The sequence below is a fragment of the Ahaetulla prasina genome, chromosome 10 (assembly GCF_028640845.1).
Source record: "Ahaetulla prasina isolate Xishuangbanna chromosome 10, ASM2864084v1, whole genome shotgun sequence".
Lineage (NCBI taxonomy): Eukaryota > Metazoa > Chordata > Lepidosauria > Squamata > Colubridae > Ahaetulla > Ahaetulla prasina.
The window spans coordinates 15,116,843-15,130,222 of NC_080548.1; the positions used below are offsets into that span (position 1 = coordinate 15,116,843).

At 42.4% G+C, this 13,380-nt stretch overlaps 2 protein-coding genes across 10 annotated transcripts in view; both read left to right on the top strand.

Moving 5' to 3' along the window:
- ZDHHC18 (zinc finger DHHC-type palmitoyltransferase 18) overlaps nt 1-13,380 on the top strand; it is a 55,820-nt gene that overhangs the window by 24,658 nt on the left and 17,782 nt on the right. Inside the window, exons 9-10 of one of the 9 annotated variants that reach the window (XM_058196401.1) lie at nt 1,748-1,834; nt 12,813-13,239. The exons of 1 other annotated variant lie outside the window; for it this stretch is intronic. In XM_058196401.1, the coding sequence (XP_058052384.1) occupies nt 1,748-1,789 (42 nt within the window). In that variant the 3' untranslated portion in view covers nt 1,790-1,834; nt 12,813-13,239. Of the gene's footprint in view, nt 1-1,747; nt 1,835-9,582; nt 9,757-12,812; nt 13,240-13,380 lie in introns of those variants that run through there. 7 more of the 9 variants (XM_058196406.1, XM_058196400.1, XM_058196407.1 and 4 more) reach the window with 7 other exon arrangements.
- On the top strand, nt 9,716-11,166 carry SFN (stratifin). Its single transcript, XM_058196415.1, has one exon. It carries the CDS (start codon nt 9,716-9,718, stop codon nt 10,454-10,456), a length of 741 nt encoding a protein of 246 aa, XP_058052398.1. The 3' UTR covers nt 10,457-11,166.

The window sequence follows — 13,380 nt, forward strand, 5'->3', positions numbered from 1 at the left end:
ATGTATAAGACGCACCTAAATTTTCACCCACTTTTAGGGAGGGTAAAAGGTGTGTCTTATACTCCAAAAAATATGATACATCATCTCTAAATATGGATTTTTGTGGGCTTTGTGTGTATTTGCAAAGAAAAATGGAAAATCGGCAAATACATATAGTTCTTATAATCATCCATTTAATGACCATTTGAAGCTAAAATGGCACTTAAAAAGTAACTTATAACTATTTTTCACACAACCATTGTAGCAACCCCATGATTGCATGATCAGAATTCAGACGCTTGGCAACTGGCATGTGTTTATGATGGTTACAATATCCCTAGGCCAGTTAATCACTTTTTGTGACCACCTGACAAAGCAAAGTCAATGGAAAAGCTAGATTTACTTACTAATTGCGCTACTAACTTAACAACTTCATCGATTCACTTAACAATCGTGACAAGAAACAATGGAGCACAACTCACTTAACAACTGCTTTGCCTAGCAACAGAAACATTGGCCTCAATTGTGGTTGTGAGTCAAGAACTACTTGTAGTGGCTGTCATCAAAATGGAACAGTCAACAATAGTTCAAACCTATTATGGTATAAGATATGTGTGTTCTGGATGGCTGCTTCAACTATGATTAATTACAATTCACACTATGTCATGGAAATGTATAGTGGCCATCTGGAGAGGGATTGCTCATAAAGCAGCATTCATGCATTGGTTCCGGTTTAATGTTAACAGTTGTAAATTGAGAACTACCTGTATATCAATATGTTCCAATATATTCTATCAATATATTAACCACTAGGTGGCAGCAAATAATTTGTCATTTTTATACATAAAGGTATACATAAATGTATGCATAAAAGTTGTTACACAAGTGTTCTTGGAGCTGGAATTCAGGAAAAGGGCTTGCGTGCTGATAGAGAAATAGTCAGCTATGGAGTAGTCTCAGTACAACCACATAAATTTTCCAGAATTATTGTTGATCTGCTGACCAGTCAACTTACAGTAGTTCATCTTTAGGTGTCAACCAAGTTTTTCTTTTCTTTCTTGGCGTACAAGCTAATGAATTTGTATAACTAATTTGCAACTAATAGAAGAGAAAATTTGAAACTCAGGATTGACCCGTGAGGTCCTTGGTGCTCTCTGAGCTTGGTGGTTTTCTTTCAGATGTTTCATAACCCAGCTCGGTAGCATCATCAGTGCTTGCAAGTAGTAGATAAATGTTGAAGAGGTAGCTTTTGAGAAAACCCTTTGCTGAACTTATATACTGATTTGATTATTCAAATGATAGAAGAAGGAAAAAAGGTGGCTGTGTCTTGAAGCCTTATTTATACCAAGTCATATTCTACTGTACAATAAGAGACACTTTTAAAAAATATGTGAAGAGCCCATAGTGATTTTTCCAAAATAGTGGCCATTGCTGCACTGCTACAAATGTATAAGAGCCAAGTCCATTTGTATACATTGAGCCATAATTGTAATCCATTTCAATGCTACACATTTTATGGTTGGTCAATCCACTTAAAACAAAAAGGAACTACTATCGAAGCCAGTGTCCTGGTGTCTCTCACAGCCCAAACTGGAAGCAGGTGCTGGCTTAGAGCCCAAATGGCAGTGAGCTGTCTCACAGCACAGCTGCTAGGCCAGTTATAGCCAAGCAGATCATCACTTCCAAGCCAAGGCTATTATGTTCCACAGGTTGTTGAGATGGGAGGTTATCTTCTATTTTTCTCAGGAAAACACTGCTTTTTTGCTAGAAGAGCTTGGCTTGGCTCCACCCTGCCTCAGTAGATGCCTGACTCCAAGATAGAAGACCCATTGGGAGAACCTATCCTCAGCAAATGGTAAGTGGGACATTTTAGCACTGTAGTAAGTAGACTAGAAGGTTGACCTCACAAACAGAATTTCCAAAAGGCTCTGTACACATCATGCCAATGACCAGGCTATCATCTTAGTCAGGGGTCTCCAACCTTGGCAACTTTAAGACTTGTGGACTTCAACTCCCAGAGTTCCTCAGCCAGCTTTGTCCACAAGTCTTAAAACTTTGCTGGCTGAGGAACTCTGGGAGTTGAAGTCCACAAGTCTTAAAGTTGCCAAGGTTGGAGACCCCTGATCTTAAGTCACCTCTCTCTACTGGCTAGCAGCATAAAACTGGGAATAGCTGGGTTCATGTTTAGTGCTACTTTTAAAGTCTGCCTGGCCCAGCCCTAAAAGGAGGCTGTTACTTCCTGACTCGCTTTTTTTTTCCTTCCTTTTTTTTTTTTTAACTCCAAGCTAGAGAAAAAACTGTACGAAAAAAACCCTGAAGTATTCCAATTGCGAATTGTTGGGGTTTTTCTTGGGGGTGGGGAAAGGACAGATCCTGTCCAGCTTCCAGTCTCTTCTGCCCCTTTCTTTAGCTGCAGAAGGGAGAAACCAAACTAGCCAAGGAAACGGAGTACCTAAAGGCTTCACTTTAACAGCACATCGAGAGCCTCGCCTTGATCTCAGGAACGAAGATTAGATGGTACACTGGGCAGCAATTCCCATGTAGAGGTTGACTTGGGGGGGAACGTAAACAGGTAATTCTTGATTTACAATTCCAATTGGGCCAGAATTTCTAAGCAAGGCAGTTGTTAAGTGAGCCGCACCCGATAATATTTTTTGGCACTGCACTTGTCAAATGAAATGTCATTAAGTGAATCCTGCCTTGCCCACTGTGAGTTGCGGACTGCCCATATGCAAGCTTGACTGCTAGATGTTGTCATTTAGCAATATCTGGTGAGCCTCAGGATTCCCAGTGCTGTTGGTCCTCACAACCATATTAGGAAGCAACATTATAGGCCCTACTGTATTTATTTATTTATTTATTTATTTAATCATATTTATATACCGCCCTATCTCCCAAGGGACTCAGGGCGGTTTACAGGCACTAAAAACAGATAAATAGAATATAAATACAATATAAAACATTTAAAAAACTTATTCTAAAGCCCGTCCAATTAAAAATAGAAATAAAACCCAATTTAAAACCCAAAATTTAAAATCTAGCTCAGTCCTGCACAATTAAATAAGTATGTTTTAAGCCCGCGGCGGAAGGTCCGAAGGTCTGAAAGCTGACGAAGTCCGGGGGGTAGATCGTTCCAGAGGGTGGGAGCCCCCACAGAGAAGGCCCTTCCCCTGGGCGTCGCCAGACGACATTGCCTCGCTGACGGCACCCTGAGGAGACCCTCTCTGTGAGAGCGCACGGGACGGTGGGAGGTATTCGGTCGCAGTAGGCGGTCCCGTAAATAACCCGGCCCAATGCCATGGAGCGCTTTAAAGGTGGTCACCAAAACCTTGAAGCGCACCCGGAAGGCCACAGGAAGCCAGTGCAGTCTGCGCAGGATAGGTGTCATATGGGAGCCATGAGGGGCTCCATCTATCACCCGCGCAGCTGCATTCTGGACTAACTGTAGCCTCCGGATGCCCCTCAAGGGGAGCCCCATGTAGAGAGCATTGCAGTAATCCAGGCGAGACGTCACGAGTGCGTGAGTACTGTGCAGGGTGGTTGTTGTTTTCTTGCCAAGTTGCTGATGTTTCTGGATCACAGGCATAGCTTCATATAAACAATATTAAATATTTTTTTCCCAAATTGTAATTCGGGCACCAACAATTGGGCCTGCAATATTTTCAGGTGTTCCCCAGGACCAGAATGAAAATGCTGATGGGCTAAAACACGACTTTCCAGTGAAACCTATTTTTTCCACCATGTTGCTGAACCTGATAGGTTTGATGCAGATAAGGTGTTTTTTGTTTTTTTGTTTTTTTGGGTGGCTGCCATCAAGGACAAATAGCTGAGTGTCACCTTGAAATTTTATAAGCATCTTCCTGCATGATACAGATGAGAAAAGAGAGGGTATCATCAGCAGAGAAAATCAAGTTAGCGGTTCTAATACTGCAAAACTCTATGGCTTGCTTTGGAAAGCTGCTGTTGGGTTTTACTTGTCCCAAGATTTTTGCTGTCAGAAGAAAAGACTCAGCAGTATTAATACACATCCCTTGCAAGGTTGATAGCTGACAAAACAGCAGTTGACTCTTATTTTGGGACTAGTGATAGGACCATAACTTTAATGCACTTGATAGTAACTGGCTGATCTAGTGATCTCTGCCTGTATAGTCCTGTCCCCTCTCCTTCTCATCAATTGTTGCCTAGCTCTGCAGCCTTAACTGACTGCAATCATAGCTGTGGCTAGGCTACATAGCTGCTGCATCAACTCCAACTGAAAGCCAGCATTGTATGTCACACGTTGCCACAAAGGCTTTTAGTGAGTGTTGTGTTATAATATTGCTAATAGTAACACAACACCTATGTTGACAATATAGAAAGCTGACCATAATCACAATATAGGGACCATGTTGTTGTTAGTTGCAAAGTCGTGTCTGACCCATCGTGAACCCATGGACTACATTCCTCCAGGCCTTCCTGTCCTCTACCATCCTCTGAAGTCCATGTAAGCTCATGCCGACTGCTTCAGTGACTCCAACCAGCCACCTCGTTCTCTGTCGTTCCATTCTTCTTTTGCCCTCAATCTTTCCCAGCATTTGGCTCTTCTCCAGTGAGTCCTTTCTTGTTAGGTGGCCAAAGTATTTGAGTTTCATCTTCAGGATCTGGCCTTTTAAACAGCAGTCAGGGTTGATCTCCTCTAGGACTGACCGGTTGGATCGTCTTGCAGTCCAAGGGAATTTCAGGAATCTTCTCCAGCATCCTAGTTCAAAGGCCTCAGATCTTTGGCGCTCAACCTTTCTTATAGTCCAACTTTTACAGCCATACATTGCAACTGGGAAAACCATAGCCTTGACTATAGGCACTTTTGTTGTCAGGGTGATATCTCTGCTTTTTAGTAAGCTATCTAGATTTGCCATAGCTTTCCTCCCCAGGACCAAGTGTCTTTTAATTTCTTGGCTGCAGTCCCCACCTGCAGTGATCTTGGAGCCCAGGAAAATAAAATCTGTCACTACCTCCATTTCTTCCCCATCTGTTTGACATGAATTGAGAGGGCCGGACCATGAGTTGTCCATTTTATGGGCTTTGTCCTTCTGGAAATCTTTAACAGAAGGTATATAGCCATCCATGGGACGCTTACAGTTCAGATTTTTCAAGTTAAGCTGGAGAACCATTGTCTCACGGTCCCTCCGTTTCCATCCATCTGTGAATTTGGTCATTCCTTATAGAAAAGATGTTGGAAGTGGCCAGTTATATTAGAAGCCTTCAGCTCTTTCCTTCCAAAGGCCTTCTTCGTCCTCTGTCTCCTGATGCTCTGGTGGGAAAACTCATCAGAGCGCAGATCTCAATCACTTACTTAAGACACTAAGAATTACGATGCTGGGACCAGGTTTGCTCATCTTCCGGGTGTAGATCTGCCATGAGTCATTCTGATGGAACACTTTCCTCTCAAACTGGATCAGCTGAGTTATCGGCCTCGCCCATCCCTTGCACATAGAGATTTCACCTAAGGCTGTGCTTGGAAGCAGTTTGTCATAGTGTTACATTCTTCCCCAACCTCCTATCCCTTCCTTTATGGAAATCTCGGTAGAAATGAGAAGGAATTTTCCTTAGAAAGCAGCTTGAATTCTGAGCCCAAACTATTTTATTTTATTTTTTCCTTTCAAAGAAGGTGTTGAAAACATGGGTTAAAATATTTTGTACTGAAATGTCCATATAGGTATAGATAGATATGTCTATTATTTAAAAGCAGTGAATGCAAATAGTGGCCAATAGTTTAGCTTTGGACATTTGAGGGAAGAATGTTTGTTGTTAGTGGGGCATGAAGTGAAAAAAACATATTTCTTTGAGTAGCTGAGTAGTTAGGTAATTTAAACTCTGCCCCTTCTTATGGGGAGGCTTTTTAAGGGCCAAGACCTATTTATCTTGAAACTGAATACATTTTTTCATTCAGGTTTCTGTCCCACTTTAATTGCAATCAACTATACTAAGCCAACGCTGAATTTTTTGGAGGCCTTTTCATTTTTATTTCTTCTTGGGTGGTACCTTAGGCTTCTATCCCAAAGACACTACATCAGGGTATCAAATTCAAGGCCTGGGGACTGGATCCAGCCCATGGGGTGCTTAGATCTGCCCCGGGGGCTGCCCTAGAAACAACAACGGACCAGCCCTCAGTGTCTCTGCCAGTGAAAATGGAGCTCGGGAGGGCCACATGTTCACTGGCAGAGGGTTGCAGGAGGCCGTCACAGCTGAAAACAGAGCTCGGGTACCTGTTTTCGCTGGCAGAGTGCTTGAGCCACCACAGGTGCCCCCAACACGAGTGACATCACAACCACCCCAACCATGCCCCCCCGGTTCCCCCCACCCACCCGAGGTCAAACACAACCCTGATGCGGCCCTCAATGAAATCCAGTTTGACACCCCTACATAAAGGCCCTACTCTACGAATGATTAACCTCATTATGAATTAAACATCTTTGCTATTTTAAGATAGCACCCTTTGCCATCAGATCACTGATCTGTTTAGCTTCACATTGTTTTTTCCTGATGTAATGGAATGCTCAACAGACCTGAGGAATGTGGGCAGTTGGACACTTAAGGGAAGAAACAATTTCTGAATCCAGAGGTGAAAGGAGGTGTAAGAAGGAATCTCTCCAGCTTGATTACACCAGGTTTAAATTGTATAGGAGAATCACTTTGGTAAGCTTTCAAAATTCTGCTACGTCACCTTATTAGTGTTCTTTCTAGAAATCCAGGGGGTTCTTTTTTCTTCAACTTGCCAGCTTCATGATACATGATACTTGAGTGGTAGGGAATATCTCACTTTGTCCTACTGCTTCTTGAATTATGCGTGTATCCTTCCTGCTAAACTGAATATTCACAGAGGGAGGAAGGGACAGTCATGACTGCATAACAAAACCACTGTATTACAAGATAAGACCTTCAGGGCTGGAAATCCCTCCCTTTCAGATCTGGAAAATAGACCAATGTTTGCTAACCAGGCACCTTTCAGATGAGTTGGGGAATGCAGCTCCCAAAAATCCAGGCCACAGCCATTGTTGTCTGGACACATCTGGATGGTGCTGGGTTGGGGAAAGCATGAGAGTGAGTTATTGAACAAATAGCATGGCTTGGTGTGACTCACATTTTAACATTCAAATCCTTTAAATTGAGAAATAAGCTGCTGTTGAGTCAGGAAGGGCCGCAGTTCAATTCTGGAGCACATAGTTTGCACAGTCATCCCTTCTAATTGTTTTATTTAAACAATATCAGTGGTACCAATGTAATTCACTACTTACATATTTCAGTCTAAACCAGGGGTCTCCAACCTTGGCAACTTTAAGACTTGTAGACTTCAACTCCCAGAATCCCTCAGCCAGCAAGTCTTAAAGTTGCCAAGGTTGGAGACCCCTGGTCTAAGCTATTTAAACAAGCTACCTCCTAGAACAGGGTCTAGGTCTAGGTCAGGTTCTAGAACAGGGTTGCGGTGGCTCACTGACTAAGATGCTGAGCTTGTCGATCAAAAGGTTGCCAGTTCAGTGGTTCAAATCCCTAGTGCCGCGTAATAGGGTGAGTTCCCATTACTTGTCCCAGCTTTTGCCAACCTAGCAGTTTGAAAGCAAGTAAAAAATGCAAGTAGAAAAATAGGGACCACCTTTGGTGGGAAGGTAACAGCGTCCAATGCACCTTTGGCATTTAGTCATGCCAGCCACATGATCACGGAGACGTCTTCAGACAGCGCTGGCTCTTCGGCTTTGAAACGGAGTTGAGCACCGCCCCCTAGAGTCGGGAATGACTAGCACATATGTGCAAGGGGAACCTTTACCGTTACCTCCTAGAATACCAAAATGTAAAATTGGGGAAAAAAAGGAAAAGAGAAACAAACGGGAAAAACACACACACCAAAGAACAACAGCAATATTATTGGTATAGGACAATAAGCATTTCTTCCCTTATCAAATATACCAACATACGATTTTATATATGCAACTTATGGGTTTTTGAACAACAAATTAAACAGAGACTATACTGAATTGTATTTTTTGATCTTATCACTCCAAATCTCCAAAGTCAAAGGATCAGATAACAAATAATGTGAAAATGAGAGATTGCTGCAACCTAATTAGACTTGTGGAGTGGAAAGAGGCCACAAGAATCATCCCATCTAACTCTCTGTATTTTATGGGGAAATCAGTCCTTTCTTGAGAGGTATATTTAAACTTACGGTAGCTGCAACTTTGAGCATTTATTCATGACCCTAACTTCTGTGATAATAGAAATTAGTTCTTGACCATCTTACTGTGATACTCTAATATACTGGAATGATGACTTAATGTCGCCCCTTGAAGAGGACCAGCTATTTACAGTCGTCTGATGTTGTGTAAGATGATTTTCTATTAAATGAGATTTGCTCCATTTTATGACCTTTTACCACAGTTGTTAAGCAAATCACAGTGGCTGTTAAATGAATGTGGTTTCATTGACTTTGCTTGTCAGAAGCCACCTGGGAAGTTACAAATGGCAATCACATGACCCCAGGACAGTCATAAAGCAGTGGTCTCCAACCTTGGTCCCTTTAAGACTTGTGGACTTCAACTTCCAGAGTCCCTCAGCCAGCAAAGCTAGCTGAGGAACTCTGGAAGTTGAAGTCCACAAATCTTAAAGGGACCAAGGTTGGAGACCCCTGTCATAAGTAGTTGCTAGTTGCAAAGCCCCCGGAGTTTTGATCATATGGCCATGTGTGACTGATGTTGCAATGGTCATACGTATTCTTCACTTTTTTCGGTGTTATTATAACTTCAAATGGTCATTAAATGAAGGTGTGTAAATCAAGAAGTACCTATAAGTAGGAGAGATTTTGTATGTGATAAATTTGATCTGGATCTAGTTTTTCATATATATAGATCATCATTTGAGACTGCAAAGTGAGCAGGTACAGATGTTCATGCAACACAGAATATTCAAAAAAGTCCACTTCAAAGGATATTGTCTTCATTCTGGTGAAGTAATTGTTAGATATAGCACTGGGTGTTTGTTTTTTTTACATACTATTTTTCTGTTTTAAATTTGAGCCAATAATTTGAATTCATCCTTGAGGTTAAAAAATACTTGAGGTCTTTAATTGAACATCCCATTAACTGTATTTCTCTGAACTTTATGGTCTCTCATATTCCATTATATACATGGTTCCTTACGTTTTAGAAAGACAGCAGTTTCACAAGCAATATAATTTAAGATGAGTAATTTAATTAAGTTTGAGATTCCTTAGAATACTGGCACACACAAGGTGGAGGAGATGCAGAGACAGAAAAGAATCAGGACCACAGGTAGCTCAGGTTGAAGAAATACTGTATATGTGTGCTGCCCCCTGGAGGGGAAAAATAGTCCCATCATACTCTGATTCGTCACTCTGCCAAAGCTGCTACCTAGACAAGCAACCTCTTGCTCAAGACATTCCCAAAAGGCTGCATTTCCACATCCTAGGCAGGTATGCATTCACTCACTCACTCACTCATGCTCTGGCTCCAAGGTGAATCACTGCAACTCCTTTTAAGGAGAGGCTTCATGAAAGGAAGTGGGGGAAGGGTTCATGGAGAGCTTCTTCACCACGCCTTGTTCTTCCTTCAGGCTGAGACGCCAAGCCAAAAGCTGATCCCAGCAGCTAAACTCAGCAGAGATTCCGACAGCTTTGCTAGCAGCTGCCTGATTCCTCTCCAAGTCAGCCTCCTTGCCCAGCGCTCCCTATCACTGCCTATTCACAATGGCCAGGAACCACCTAGTACAGAAAGCCAAGCTAGCTGAACAGGCTGAGCGTTATGAGGATATGGCTGATTTCATGAAGGCTGTAGTAGAGGATGGAGCCGAACTTTCTAACGAAGAGCGCAATCTGCTCTCGGTTGCCTACAAAAATGTCGTTGGCTGTCAGAGATCGGCATGGCGGGTCGTCTCCAGCATTGAGCACAAGACGGAGGAAGGGGATGACAAAGCTCAGCTGGTCAATGAATATCGGGAGACGATTGAGAAAGAGCTGAAGAAGGTCTGCAATGTGGTCTTGGGGCTCTTAGACAAGCATCTCATTGAGAAAGCGGGCGACTCGGAAAGCAAAGTGTTCTATTTAAAAATGAAAGGCGATTACTTCCGTTACCTGGCTGAGGTGGCCATTGGGGATGACCGAAAGCAGATAATTGACAATGCCCGAAAAGCTTACCAAGAGGCAATGGACATCAGCAAGAAGGAGATGCAACCTACAAATCCTATCCGCCTGGGCCTTGCTCTCAACTTCTCCGTGTTCCATTATGAAATTGCCAATGCTCCAGAAGAGGCAATCAAGCTGGCCAAGACCACCTTCGATGAAGCCATGGGTGACCTCCACACGCTCAGTGAAGACTCCTACAAAGACAGCACTCTCATCATGCAGCTTCTCAGGGACAATCTCACATTATGGACAGCAGAGTGCTCAGGAGAAGAAGGCGGAGAAGCGGGCGAAGAGCCAAAGAACTGAACTTTTTAGACAATAGAATGATGGTAACATCTCCCTTCCTCCTGTTCTTTTTCCAACACGTATTTTTTTATAAGACGCATCTCCAGTTCCTGAAAGTTTCAACAGGATTTTGACAGCAAAAGGGGATGGATTCATAAAGGACTTAAGCATTTTATCTGCTCGTCCTCAATGTGAGAGCTTTGGGATTACCTTGGTCCTTGGGCCCCGTTCTTCCTGGTATGTGACATCTGCTAGACTCACTGCAGCCTGGAACTCCCTTGCTTGGTTTTTTTTTTTTTTCCTTCATAAACTCTTGTGTTTGGTACAGCATCTGGTTAATACAAGTGTTCTCCTGGTATGGGATGGATATATATATATATATATATATATATATATACATATATATAATTTGTATGTTTAACTGTGAACAAAACTAAAACCCAAAAGCTTAAACGTTATTTTGCATGGCAAAGGTACCAAAACAGTAGCTGAACCAAGTTAAAACAAGAATACCTGTCTTTGCTTTCTTCAGTGCTTTCGTTCTGTGGGGTTTTCTCACTCCGGGCCAGAAGTTGGAAACGGGGCCTTTTGTGTGAATGTGGGAGGGAGGATTTCTTCTAAGGGGTTAAAGCTAGCAATCTCAAGAGAGCCTCTTGTTACTGTGGTGTTTACTGTGGTGGTTTTGCTGCAATACTCTTCCCCAATAAATAAAAATTCACGTTTATGCCTGCCTTCTGTAGTTCTGGTCTTCAGTTCCACGTCTGGTTGTTTTCCAGGTAAGAGGGAGAACGTGGCCCTCTTAAGAGTCACTTCAGAGGTAGGAACACAAGTTCTAAGCAAAAGGTAACAATGGGCAGGTTGACGCCTGTTAGACATTTCCCTCTTCTTCCGAAAACCAAGTTTTCCTGCAGGCTTTGTGGGTGGAGGTTGGGAAAATGGCATGTCTAAAGCAAGGGCGGCATTGTGTAGGTTTCATCAATGAATGGAAAGGAGGCGGGCGGAGTTGCGTAGCAGCCTTGAGGAATGGCTTGAAGGGTGGGAATATTTTGATCTGAGCTGAAAAGGATGCATTCCCCCCTTCTCCAAGAGAACAGCAGCCCATGCTTGTATTTTCCAGGACAACAAATGCCGCTCCTTTATTTAGGAAGCGCCATGCATCAAATCCCACTCGTGGATGCTTTCTTTTACTATTTTTTTTTTTTTTTGGACTGGATGTGATTAGGTGGGTTGTTGTTTTTTTTACATCTTACACTGATGCAGATCGGCCCTTTGCACTAGAGAATATTGGGGTGCTACATGACGATGTGTGCTCTTTTGGCTCACATTGAGTCTATTTTAATAGGCACCAGGAAAGCGTATTGATCTTCCTAAAAACAAAAAACAAAGAACAACCTGTGACTAAGAATGTAATTAGTTTTCTTCTTGATTGTTCAGGAACTAGAACGTGTCAGAAAAGTCTATATAAAGGTAAAGGTTCTCCTCACACATACGTGCTAGTCGTTCCTGACTCTAGGGACGGTGCTCATCTCCGTTTCAAAGCCGAAGAGTCAGCGCTGTCCGAAGATGCCTCCATGGTCATGTGGCCGGCATGACTCAACGCCAAAGGTGCACGGAACGCTGTTACCTTCCCACCAAAGATGGTCCCTTTTTTTCTACTTGCATTTTTTACGTGCTACAAAGTCTATATGTCTCTTGCTTAATTTCCTTAGCACTTCCAGGTGGATTTCAAGATCTATTTGGGGCCTTGAAGAGCATCTACCTTTCATGCCAGAGAAAGGTGAACCACTGGCCTTCTTTGTTCCTAACTGGTGGGCTCTGGGAGGACACCTGTTTGCCATGCAAGACGTCCCATGTTCTGTCCTTCAACTTCTAGGTAGAGCTGGGAATAACTCCTCTATCAGTCCCTGGTGAATCAGCCAATGAAGCCAATCAGCCAATTAACCAGAAATCAAACAAGGATAAAGATCTAACAAGCAAGATAATATATATATAAAGCATAATAAAAATGCCCTCATCCCCAGGTGTCAATAGATCTAGATGGAGCAAACAGTCAGTTTCCAGTCTTTAAGATTATGGACTAACTCCTCTTAAGAAAAACTTTAGAATAGAATTAGATTAGATTAGATTAGATTAGAATAGAATAGAATAGAATAGAATAGAATAGAATAGAATAGAATAGAATAGAATAGAATAGAATAGAATAGAATTTTTTATTGGCCAAGTATGATTGGACACATAAGGAAATTGTCTTGGTGCAGATGCTCTCAGTGTACATAAAAGAAATTTGAGAATATTATTCCCCAACATCCGTACGGATGATCAAGGCTAGTTTTAATTTCACTGCTTTAAAAAAACACAGTTTTCACTTCATTCTTAGAAATCTTCCATTGGCACCTTCCGTTTTTGAACATCCACTCTCAGAACTACATGATGAAATCAGGCAAGTGTCTTTTTACTTCTGCTGCCCATACAAAGGCTAGGACTTTCTCTAGCAGACCAAGTGAAGAAAGCAGGTATTTCACCTGTCCTTGATGTCTCCATACTGCGTTTATTTTTGACGTCAAGAAAAATAAAAGACCGACCCAACTACCATGTGGTGAAGTACCAAAGTAGCCTCACATATTTATTTGGGAACTGGAACTCGGCTAGAAGTTAATTAGCTCAGGTGCTGAAGACCTTTCAGATGCTCGTGAACCTATGAGAAGAAAGCCCAATCCCAGATCAGTATCATGACCTAAGACAAGCTTGAAGAAACTTCACCGCTTCTATCCTAGGGCAAGGGATTTCCTCCCCCCACTCAGTTTGCAAGAGAAACTTCTGGAATGTTAATGTTCTCAATCTTTATTTCCTTTCTTTACACCAGGGGTCTCCAACTTTGAAACTTTAAGACTTGTGGACTTCAACTCCCAGAATTCCTACAGAATTCTGGGAGTTGAAGTCCACAA

Coding starts and splice junctions, on each gene's coding strand:
- SFN (XM_058196415.1), top strand. CDS start 9,716: ATGGCCAGGAACCACCTAGTACAGAAAGCCAAGCTAGCTGAACAGGCT.